At 42.4% G+C, this 12,139-nt stretch overlaps 1 protein-coding gene across 6 annotated transcripts in view; it reads right to left on the bottom strand.

The window, feature by feature from the left end:
• Fam193a (family with sequence similarity 193 member A) overlaps positions 1 to 12,139 on the bottom strand; it is a 148,401-nt gene that overhangs the window by 28,131 nt on the left and 108,131 nt on the right. For all 6 annotated transcript variants that reach the window (XR_013092156.1, XR_013092157.1, XM_076864561.1 and 3 more), the window contains one exon: positions 924 to 1,122. Coding sequence is in view for 4 of the 6 variants with exons in the window: in XM_076864561.1 (XP_076720676.1) it covers positions 924 to 1,122 (199 nt within the window). In the remaining 2 variants the exon portion in view is untranslated. The remainder of the gene's footprint in view (positions 1 to 923; positions 1,123 to 12,139) is intronic.

The following is a 12,139-nucleotide window of genomic DNA, read 5'->3' as shown; positions in this document are numbered from 1 at the left end:
TTAGTGAAACCCTATCGGGCATGCTGAGGACTGAGCACTTGAGACTGGGGCTGCCACTGAAGTCATGACTCCTTTGGGGTGATGCTAGTCAACCAGCCTTTATTCTAGGGAAAAAAATTTTATTGAGCACCTATTATGTGCCAATTCCTGTGCTAGGTGCTTTTTAAAGTTAATGTCTTAAAACTACTTTCTGAAGTTGGTATTGTTATTCTTATTCTAAAGATGAAGAAACTGAGGCTCATAGAGGCTAAGCAACTTGCCCAAGGTCACACAGCTAGAGATCCTTTCCAAGCACAGATCGGGATGTCAAGTCTAGCTTCTGTTCTGAGCACATGCAGGGCAGGGTGTGGGCTACCAGGAGCTCTAGCCACAGGAAGACAGAGAGGAGGCATAGGTACCAGCCCCTCATTAGGAGCCCCTAACCCTGAAACTGAAGCGACAGCCGAGCTCAGTAGCTGAGGCAGCTGGGAGGAAGGAGCTTTGGAGGGGAGAGATCCCATATAGGGTCAATACAGAAACCAGAGAAAAGGAACGCAAGCATTTGAGCAGACCATGGCCCTGTCCTTTTGCCCCTGTGCTCTGGATTGAGGTCTGGCTGTCTCCACTGCTCAAGAACTAAAGGCTAGGTAAAAGCCTTGGAGACCAAACCCTGCAAAGCATGATGCCACGCCATCGCAGCCCACTGTGCTGATGACCAGCCATGGAGCCAGAGCCTTGCTCGGTTCAGCCAATGCAACGGCTGACTGGTGGCAAATGTGAAAGAATGGAACGGGATGATAGGCCTCCAGCCTCTGCTGGAGACAGAGGGAGAGGTAGCAGCCACATGGCTACACCTGGGCATCCAGGGAGATTGCAACAAAGATGGTCATCTACTCGGCTTGGGTTATTTTAAAACCTTAAGAAAGTTTTAACAAATTCCTTACCAGAAATTGTATCTGGCAAGAAAGTGCCAGGATTCCAGTTCTTATCATTCATCACTTCTGATCCCCAAAGACTTATAAATTTAGAACTATTCCACTCTGGAGTATTCCCAAAACAGCTCGGATAAATATGGTCTTGAAGAGATGCATTGAATACCTGATGCTTATTTGTGTGATTCTGAACAGGTGCTGGTGGTAAAGCCTACAAAAAAAAATTTTCTAATCACATATCAAAATTAATATTCTGTTTTCCGAAGTAATTAAACTACAAACAGACAAAGTGTGACTGAAGCTTGGCAGGATATGCTCCCTGCAAGTTGGTGCCCATGGGGGGCGCACGTCTCACAAAGCACTTCGTGGCTCATTTATAAGATTGCATGTGTACGTCAAACTGCAACCAGAGGGACAGTTTTAAAAGCAACTGATGCCGTTAGACAACTCAGTAACTTCTAACATTCCTACCTATCCATGACTTACGTGTGATTCATCTGTGTAAGATCTGTTCTAAGACTTATTCTCATAATGGCATTTTAACAATCATTTCTAACAAGTCAGCTTTGGAGTCACTGATAAGAATGGTAAACCCTCATGCTGCTCTCTTATACCTGGACAAAGCACAGCATACATGCGAAGAGATGGAGGGATCTGTGCTGTGCTCTTGAGGAGCCAACCTGGCAGTGAGCCTCCAGAGCCTGGTGGTGCAGACCTCGTTGAAGGTACCAGGGGAAGGTGGCTAGGGTCTAGCCAGCATCCACATCCTTAACTAAGTGCCAAGTCATCTGGCAGCTCCTGGCACACACCAGGTGTCCTGGGCCCTTCCTATCCCTGGTCCATGCCTAGGCCCCAGGCCCATCTGTCCACCTCTCGGGGTCTTATAGTGGCTGAGCCTCCACTTCTGCACTTGGCCCCCTGCGGTCCTCCTCACAGCAGCCAGTCATCTTTTTGGAATTCCCTGCTTGAAAAATTGAGGTAGATTCCTGCTGTTTTTAACACAAAACCCAAAGTCCTTACCTTGGCCCTGTGGGACCCTAGGGAACTTGACCTGCCTCCTTTTGTCCTGCTCACCAATCCCCTTGACGCATAGGCCTTCCCTCCCCTGGTATCTGCTCAGGCCATGTCCATGTTCTGGGATGTCCGCATCTCAGTTCTCACCTCTCTCACTTACGCTCACTTACAGCCTTGGCCCAGACATTAATTTCCCAGAGAAGCTGACATTGCTGTCTCTGCTCTCACTAAGAAGACCCGACACTCAGGACCAGTAGAGTGTCCTGCTACACTCGTGGAGAACCATGACCTTCCTTTCTCACCACAGCTGTAACATAGGACTGACTTCTAGCTTGCTGAGTTTATGTCTGCCATCCCCCAAGTTATGCATGCTCCATAAGGAACAGGCAATGCTGCACAGTGTTCCCTCAGCAGAACTGAGGAGCTGCTGGAACGAGGTGTCCAGGTGTACACAGACAGCCTCACCCTGGATGAGCTACAGGTGCTAGAAGGATGTCTGGCCACCCCCCACCCTGCAGGATGCAGAAACGAGACACAGTGAGCCCTGTACACTCAGATGGAGAGTTTTAGAGATTCCCAATTGCAAGTGATGATTTGGCAGAATCCTGAGGGCCTGGCTGGGGCAGGTGGTGAAGGGAAAGGGGACAGAGCACAGGGACAGTCCTGTATGTGGACAACAGCGCCATACCTCACAGGCTCCATAATTGTGGGCAACAGCATGGTTAAAAGTAACTGTGTGGCTTCCAATCTGAATAGGCAGGGATGCCACAGAAGGTCTCAGGCAGCAAGGGAGATGATCTGGGCAGTTTAACAAGAAGATCACGCTGTGGCAATACGGTAGACAAACCAAAGAAGAGATGGCGCTGAGTCAGTGAGTGAGGAGATGGGGGTGATGAAGCAAAGATGTGAAGGCAGGAGGAAAGGAGAATTCCAGAGGTTTCAGACATGAAAGCAACTGAGCGTCTAGTGCAGGGACTACCAGTTCTGATTCCACCATGGGCAGTGTGGTCAGTGACAGAGCTGGATTTGAACCAAGCCCCGTCTCAGCCTCCCGTTTACTAGCTGTGTGACCTCAGGCAAATCACTCAATCTTTTTGTGCTTTAGTTTTCTCATCTCCAGGGTTTATAGTTAGAGTTTTGTACATTGCCCGGCCTGCAGTCAGTAAGCATTTGGTCATTGTGAAGACGAATTACTATTACTTTCTAAGACTATGTTCACTAGACATAAACCAATTAACTTTCCAAACCCTCCCAGCTGGGCCTATTCTTCCACACGCTTTGGGGCAGAGAACAAGTGGGCAGTAACTCTATTCAGGCCACCATCATAGCTCAGTGTGTCTACTGACCTCTGGGGGCTCAAGGAGGCAGAGGGAGAACATGACGGAGCAGAAACTTGTGACTTGAAAGCAAGGGCCCAAACTAGCTGTTCTAGCAGGGGAGCCCCAGGGGTCACAGAGCAAGGAGAACAATGAATCCTATTTCAACAGACCCCAGTTTCTACAAAGTAGTGAAAAGCTAAAGTTACTTTGCTGATAAAAAACAGCCTTGGGGACCTTCTGCCAAGTGGCAGAAACACCTGCCAGGTACAAACTGGCCTGTTTTTTCTGTCTCACAGCTGGCTTAGAGATGTGTGTCAGAGCCACTGCCTTCAGGGTTCTGAGCCATTTAGGTGCTTCCTAAGACTTTCCTCAGACACAGCTGTGTGTGTCTGGTATCACCTCTGGCCAGTCTGGCTGACACCTGACCCGTCCCATTCTTTGTCCATACAATTCTCGCCTTCAAAGCCCTACTGCAGAGTGTCCCCTGCTTTGTGAAACCATCCCAGGTGCTTCAGCTTTCCCTCTCCAGCATTACTTCTCTACTCTGCACTCACAGGACACATGAGGCATGCCAGAATATTTTGATGTTTTATTTGAAAACTCTTTGAAAACTGGGACCAGAATTACTGATTTTGGTTTTCTTGGAATGTAGCACAGGGCCTGGCACATACTAGGTGTTCAATAAATTTTTATTGAGCAGAATGCAGTTCAGAAGATTAAGGAAATGCATATTAAATAGTAATATTGGAAGCATACAGTGACGATCCTACACATTCTACTTACACTTTTCTTCAGAAGCTCTCCTACTCAAGATGCAGGCCCAGGTATAGAGGGCAAAAGGAAGGGGAATCAGTAACCAAAAAAGTTGTAATCCCCCCCCCCACCACCACCACCACCTCCACCACCACTGTTTTCACACAAGAGAGCTTAAAGGTTTCTTTCAGAAAGAAGTAGTTGTCTGTCGCCAGATTATTCTGGGCAATGCCTCGATAAATATCAACAATCTAACTATAAAGTAGGTCTTTCAAAATGTGGATAATGACTTTACTCTTTACACAAAATCCACAAAGCTTCAATTAATGGAAGTTTTGAACTGTTCTCCACTTCGACACAAAAGAATTAATTTATAGGAAAAGAAATTTATACTTTAAGTGAAAGCTCTAACACAAACAGACACCATCACTAAGCATACTTTGAAGTGTGCCCAGGAGCTGGGCACCCAGCCTGTCCTCTCTGGGATATGAGTGTGAAAGACAAAGAGCCAAGACAGCAGAAGGAAAACAAGACTGTTCACACCCAAGGGGATGTCAATGATATCTCATTTAACATGAAAGTTAAGATGAGCACTTCTTTGTTTCTGCCTAATGGAGGTCTTTCAACACTCTTTCCAGAGATTAAAAAAAGGTGCAAAAGGACCACCTTTACATTGGCCTTGCTGGTTCTCAGGCTGGTAGAACTATACTTTTGCCTCTAAAATAAAATACAGATCAAACATGACACAATCCCCAAATTAGTTGTCTACTTATGCCCCTACTTTCAACACAGTCTTTCCACCTCAGCCTGAATGGACACTATACATGGAATTGTTTTGTAAAACAATTACTATATTGAAAAAGGGCCTAGAATGAAGTGGGAAAAGGCCTTGCTGTTTTGACAGTACTAAACACTTCTGCAGTGGCTGTGCCTAAGGCTTAAAGCAATCTCAGAGTCATACCCAGCTACCCCACTTGCCAGGCGAGGCACTGAATTCCCTCAGAGGCCAGGACCCCCTTACTAGTACAGTGATTATTCCACACACACTCTCAATATTGGATGAAAAGGACATTATTTAGAGCTGGAAGCCTTGGTTCCAGCACAAATTCTGGCCCCACAAAGAGGCAACCTGCCACCTCAGACCATGTGGGCCAGCAGGAGAAAACCTGGTCTGAGAAGGATCTCAGGCACATGTCACCTGCCCTCCTGCCTTTGCCTCTCTTCTCTCCTCTCCAGGCTGCTGCTCCCCAGGCCTGGGCTTTATCAGGTATCTGTACAATCAGGCCCTGGCAACAAACAACCAACTGCAATTACAAAATTACTAGAAGTGCCAAGAAGGTCCCAGGTGAAGGCAAGGGACCTTGCCTGACCTGAAGGGAATGACACAGCCACAGAGACTGATTGATGTGGGGCCTGGAGGAGCTGGCCAGAGGAGGGCCTCAGAGGGTCAGCACTGGGTTGGATCCTGGCATCTGCAGAGGGGAACTCTCTTAAGGAAGGTGTCTTCCAGTTAGGGTCTTGGGCTCTCACAGAGAAAACTGCACAAAACCTGACATCAAGATAAAACTAATATAAGAAAACAGCATGCTTGAGTGATGTCAGAGAAACAACAAAATAGATTTAGAGCCTCTGGATTTCATTTGCGCACAGAATAACTTTGTGTAATGCGTACAGAAAGAAAAGAGGAAGCTGGACACAGTGGTGCATGCCTGTAACCCCAGTTATTCAGGAGGCTGAGGCAGGTAAATCACAAGTTCAAGGCTAGCCTTAGGAAGAGGAGCAAGACTATGTCAAAATTTAAAAATAGGTGGGTGGGGCTGGAGATGTAGCTCAGTGGTTGGAGGGGAGGAAGGGAGTAAGACAAAAGAAAGGAAGAGAGAAGAAAATCAAGAAAGAAAGAAAAAATATAAAAAGTGAGATGTATTTGAAAAAACATAAAGCTTAGAAATAAGAATTACAGCTGAAATTACAACTTACAGACACCATTAGACTATTATTTAATGGGTAGATTGATCAAAAAATCATTCAGAACACAGAACTGAGAAAGGAGATGGGAAACTTACAGAGCTTTCAAGTATGAAGAGCAGGTGAGATCTCATGTTAACCCTCGGGAGCTCAGAGAAACAGAAGGATTACAGAGGGAGTGTGGTGGGAACATGAATGAGCACTGTCAACCAGGGGTCTCATGTGAGGAGGGTGTTATGGGCTGTAAGGGAAAGAGGCCCCTGTGAGCAGGGGGAAGGGGGTGTCGATAATAAAGACCTTAAAAGAGGCACTAAGATAATATAAAGGGGCTCATAGCAGATTGGACACAGCAGGACAAGAAAGAGTAGGGAGTGCAGCTCTGTAGTGGACCACTTGCCCACGATGCTCAAGGCACTAGGTTCCACCCTCAACACTGAAAAACAAAAACAGGAAAATAAGAAAGATCTCAAATCAATAACCTGAGTTTAAGAATTTGAAAAAGAACAAATTATACCCACAACTAGCAGAAGAAATGGAATAATTAAGATTAGAGCAAGGAGGCTGAGCACAGTAGTGCACACCTGTAATCCCAGCAGCTCGGAAGGCTGAGACAGGAGGATCATGAATTCAAAGTCAGCCTCAGCAATGGCAAGGCACTAACTTAGTGAGACCCCGTCTCTAAATAAAATATAAAATAGGACTGGCGGTGTGGCTCAGTGGTTGAGTGCCCCTGATTTCAATCCCCAGTACTCCCCTCACACCCTGCCAAAATAAATAAATAAATAAATAAGATTAGATGGAGGGCTGGGGTTGTAGCTTAGAAGAAAATAAATCTGTTGGAACATGATACAAAGTGAACACTCAAAAATCAGTTATGTTGGGGCTGGGGCTATAGCTCACGGATAGAACATTTGCCTAGAAAATGTGAGGCACTGGGTTTGATCCTCACCACCACATAGAAATAAATACATAAAATAAAGGTATTGTGTCTATTTAGAGCTAAAAAAAATCAGTTATGTTTCTATACATCAACAATGAACAATCTGAAAAAAACACAGAAATAGCTACATTCACAATGGCATCATAAAGAATAAAATACTTATATAATGAAAACTATAAAATACTGTTGAAAGAAGGGAAAAAGATATGAAAAATGAAAACATATACTTCATTCATGGATTGGAAGTCTAATGTTAAAATGCCCAGGTTACCTGAAGTTTTCTTTATATTTAATGTGATTCCCATTTAAAAAAAAAAAAAAATCAGTAATTTTTTTTTTTGGCAAAAGTAGGAAAACCATTCTAAAATGCATATATAGCCTCCAAGGACCCAAAAACCCAAAACAACCTTGAAAGAAAACAAAACTAGAGGACTTGCACTTGCTGATTACAAAGCATTATAAAGCTCCAACAATCAAAACAGTGTGGTACTGGCAATGAAGACAGACACACAAGTCAATGGAATGAAATAGAGAACCCAGAAATAAACCCTTGCACATATTGGGGGCGGTGGTGAGGGGGCTGGTATCGGGGATTGAACCACTGAGCCACATGCCCAGCCCATTTTTGTATTTTATTTATAGACAGGGTCTCACAAAGTTGCTTAGGGCCTCCCTAAGTTGTTGAGGCTGGCTTTGAACTTGTGATCCTCCTGGCTCAGCTGCCCTAGCTGCTGGGATTACAGGTGTGCACTACCGTACCTGGCCCACAATCATTCAATGGGGAAAAGGGCAGTCTTTAAAAATTGGGCTGAAAAAAACTGAATATCTACATGCAAAGAAATAAAATCAAACCTTTGTCAAACACCATTTATAAGAATTAACTCGATCTGGTTAAAAAATCAGAATGTAAAACCTAAAACAGGGGCTGGGGATGTGGCTCAAGTGGTAGTGTGCTCGCCTGGTATGCGTGGGGCGCTGGGTTCGTTTCTCAGCACCACATAAAAATGAAATAAAGATATTATGTCTACCTAAAACTGAAGGATGAATATTTTAATAAATAAATAAATAAATAAAACCTGAAACAATGAAATTCTTAGAAGAAAATATAAGGCCAAAGCTTCATGACATTGGATTGGGAATTTCTTGGATGTAACACCACAGGCAAAAGTAATAAAAGAAAAAATACACAAAGTTGGACTTCATGAAAAATTTTAAAAATGTCCATCAAAAGACACTATCAACAAAGTAAAAATGTAACCCACAGAATGGAAGAAAACTGTATGTAAGTCATAACCTGATAAAGGGGTATCATCTAGAATATATACAGAATTTCTAAAATTGATTAAAACTGGGCAAAGGAATCGAATAGACAATTGCCAAAGAAGATACAAAAATGTCCAGGGGCTGGGGCTGTAGCTCAGTGGTAGAGCATTTGCCTAGCACAAGTGAAGTCCTGGTTCAAACTCCAGCACCCCATGGGGGAGGGGGGAAAGGCCAGTGGGCATATTAAAAGATGCTCAACATCACTAGCATTAGAGGAATGCAAATCAAAACTACAATGTCACACCACCTCATACCCATTGGATGGCAGCTACCCAAAAAACAGAAAATAGAACTGGGCACCATGATATACGCCTTAAGTTGTGTAATCAGGAAGCTGAGGCTGGAAGATCACTTGAACTCAGGAGTTTGAGGCTAGCTTGAACAACAGGAAGACCTATCTCAAAAACAAAATAAAAACAAATGACAAACAAACAAAAAAACCCAGAAAACAGTAAGCTCTGATGAGGATGTGAAGAATCTGAAATCCTCATGTACAACCAAGTAGAAAAGAATATGGCAGTTCCTCAAACATTGTAAACATAGAATTACCGTATTTCTATAAAAATAGAATTACCATATAATCCAGCAATTCCACTTTTAAGCATATACCCAAGAGAACTGAAATCAGTCTCAAAAAAATATCTGTATGCCCATGTTCACAGCAGGATTAGTCATAATAGCTAACATATGGAAACAAGCCCAGTGTTCACTGAAGGCAAGTACATTTGGTGTATCCATACAATGGAACACTGTTTAGGAAGTAAATTCTACAGCACTCTGATCATGAATGAACCTTGAGGACATTATGCTAAGAGAAATAAGCCAATCAGGAAAAAAAGGGACTACTACTGCTGTCTGACTTCACTTATGCGAGGTACTTAGAAACTCACAATGACAGAGACAGAAAGTAGAAACTCACAATCACAGAGACAGAAAGTAGAATGGTGGTTATCAGGGGCTGGAGGAAGGAAATTATTGTTAATGGATAAAGCTTCAGTTTTACAAGATATAAAGAATTACAGATGGATGGTGGTGACAGTGGCACAAAGTTATAAATGTATTTAATACTACTGAAATGAATACTTCAAGATGGTTAAGATGATACATTTTATGTTATGCATATTTTATCACACACACAAAGGTAAAGGGATAGAGAAAGATATAGTATGGAAACACTAATCAAAAAAGTTGGAAGAACTACATTAGTCCCAGACAGAGCAGATTTCAGGGCAAAGAAAGTTCAGAGATAAAGAAGGGCATTATTACATAGTGATGTAGGGTTAATTCTCCAAGACACAGTGATCCTAAATGTGAGCCCCTAACTCCAAAGCATCAAACTATGTAAGCAAAACTGATAGAACTGCCAGGAGAAACAGATGAATCCCTTGCCACAGCTGGAGTCTTCATACCCTTTATCAAAAGGGGACCAATCCAGGAGGCAGAAAAGGACATGGCTGAATTCAATACTACCATAAATCAACTGAATACAATGGGCATCTACGGAGTACTCTATCTAACAGAATACACGTTCTCAACCTCACAGGGAACATTCACCAAGAGATATCACATTTTGGCCCATAAAACACACTCTTGTAAGTTCAAAAGAGTAGAAATTGGGGATGGGATGTAGCTTAGCAACAGAGTGCTTGCTTATCATACAGAGGGCCCTAGGACCAATTTCCAACACCATAAAAAAAAGAAAAAAGAGGAAAGAAATCATACAATATATGCTCTTAGACCAGAACAGAATTAAAGTAAATAATGGAAAGATAGTTGGAAAATCTTCACATATTTAGAAATTAAATTCCTTAGTACATATACTTTTTATTTTTTTTCTCTAGTATTTCTTACTGTATTTTCTTCTGCAACTACCTTGAACATTTCAACATATAAATTAAATATATTAATGGTATGAAGACATTTGAAAATAGAAATAAGTGTTCCAAGTTTTTTTTTATTTTAAGAAAATTAATTTTCTGCAGTAATCATCATAAACATTTTGGGTACTTAATATTTACCCACAATGGCCAAGTATGAATTAAAAGAATTACAACTCCTGTGCCATCAAGTCTTAAAGGCACTCTCTGTGACTTCATCACAGCAGAACTCACAATCCAAAAATGGATGCAGAAGCAGAGGCAGGCCAGAGCTCCTTCCACATTTGGCACCCACCCACTGCCTCTCAACTGGTTGGGAACACCACACACAACAATCCTCCTGATGAAGAGAAGTCTGTGTCCTTCTAACAGCTTGTTCTTTCTCTAGAAGGAGTCTCCAACAATTCCCACGGGCTGTTAACACAATATGTGCAACATCCAAGTAAGTAAGTAACAAACTAGTTCTGTAACACCTGGCAGGAGACAATACAAAAGTTTCCACACCAAGTACAATTGAAGTGTCAAGGGCATCTTATGTCTCCAAATAAAAAGGGTCTCCAACTAATGCATAGTAACAGCAAAAAAAAAAAAAGTAGTTGGAAAAAAGTCTTCTACAAATATCTAAGCTCCTATGTGGCCACTACTACATATCACTTGACCCCTCTCTATATATTTAGTTTTTCTTTTTTCTTTTTAATATTTTTTTATTTGTCCATGGACCTTTATTTTATTTATTCATAAGCGGTGCTGAAAACCAAACCCAGTGCCTCACACATGCTAGGCAAGTGCTCTACCACTGAGCTACAACTCCAGCCCCTATATTTAGTCTTTCTATGCATGAATTTCTCACACTTATCCATGGCACTAAAGTCTAGCAGGCAGCAAAAGAATATCAGATACAGCTGATGGTCCTAAAAAATGATTTTCTTCTGCTTTTACACTTGTATAGACTACCTATAATTCCCGGAGAAAAGATTAAAGTCAGAAAAGAACAGGCTTTTAACTATAGTGTCCCAACAGGCACTGGGAATAATCCATTTCCTTTCTTTTTTTTTTTCCTTTTTCTTTCTTCAAATGGTGTCGGGCTTTGCATATGCTAGGCCACACAGCCTGGAGAATAATCTATTTCATCACATGACTTGAATATTTTTAGAAACTAATTCTTGAATAGCTTCAACCAGGACAAATATAAGGAACATTCTAAAATCTTAGGACTAGGGAAGGCAAGAAGGACTAGATGGATTCCTAACTGTACACACTCATCCAAAGGAAAATGGAGTGCACATGAAAATAGCCTAGCTTTACCATATACCAGAAAAATGCTCTCCCACCTGAACTCCTCCTGGCCAACACACACACACACACACACACACACACACACAAGAAACCTACTGTCATGCTAATCACACCCCACTGTGCAAGTGAACTCCTGGAGGAGAAGCATGCCTGCAGCCTGAGCAGGCCCTTTCATGCCATGTCCTCCTTTTCACTTGTTTACAATCATTGTTTAAAATAATCTATCAGTAGAGTTTCGAGAAGTCTATTTTTTAACTGATTAGAGATAACCTTGAGCCAGAATAACTGGTATAAATAAAAACAGAAAACAATCAAAATTATGGCGAGAGTCAACAAAGATTAAGTTCAAAACAGCTAGAGGCAAAGCTACCTAAGGCATAAAAAATGAAAACAACTGGGTTGCTGCAAAGTCAAAGACACTAAATATACCCACAGGGTACTTTAAGAAAAAACACATCAAGACAATCATTTTCTAGAGCTTACTGTGAATGAGCTCCTAGCACACCTCGTTTTTTGAGGTCCCCTGTGCTCTTCAGTTCTCTCTACAACCTTAGGGTGATATGAATTTCTACAACATTGCCCTTGCAGCTCCTCTGTAGGCTGGTGAGTTGTCAGGCTAAGAGGCATACTCACTTAGACCCTGCAGAGCCCATCCAAGGTCAGAGGGACTGTTCAAATAACTTTGCCCATCACATCAAGAAACAGGCTCTGGAGGTCATAAGTAGATAAGCAAGACTCACG

Source organism: Callospermophilus lateralis, chromosome 8 (genome assembly GCF_048772815.1).
Source record: "Callospermophilus lateralis isolate mCalLat2 chromosome 8, mCalLat2.hap1, whole genome shotgun sequence".
Classification (NCBI taxonomy): domain Eukaryota; kingdom Metazoa; phylum Chordata; class Mammalia; order Rodentia; family Sciuridae; genus Callospermophilus; species Callospermophilus lateralis.
This window is presented reverse-complemented; position numbering and strand designations above follow the sequence as displayed.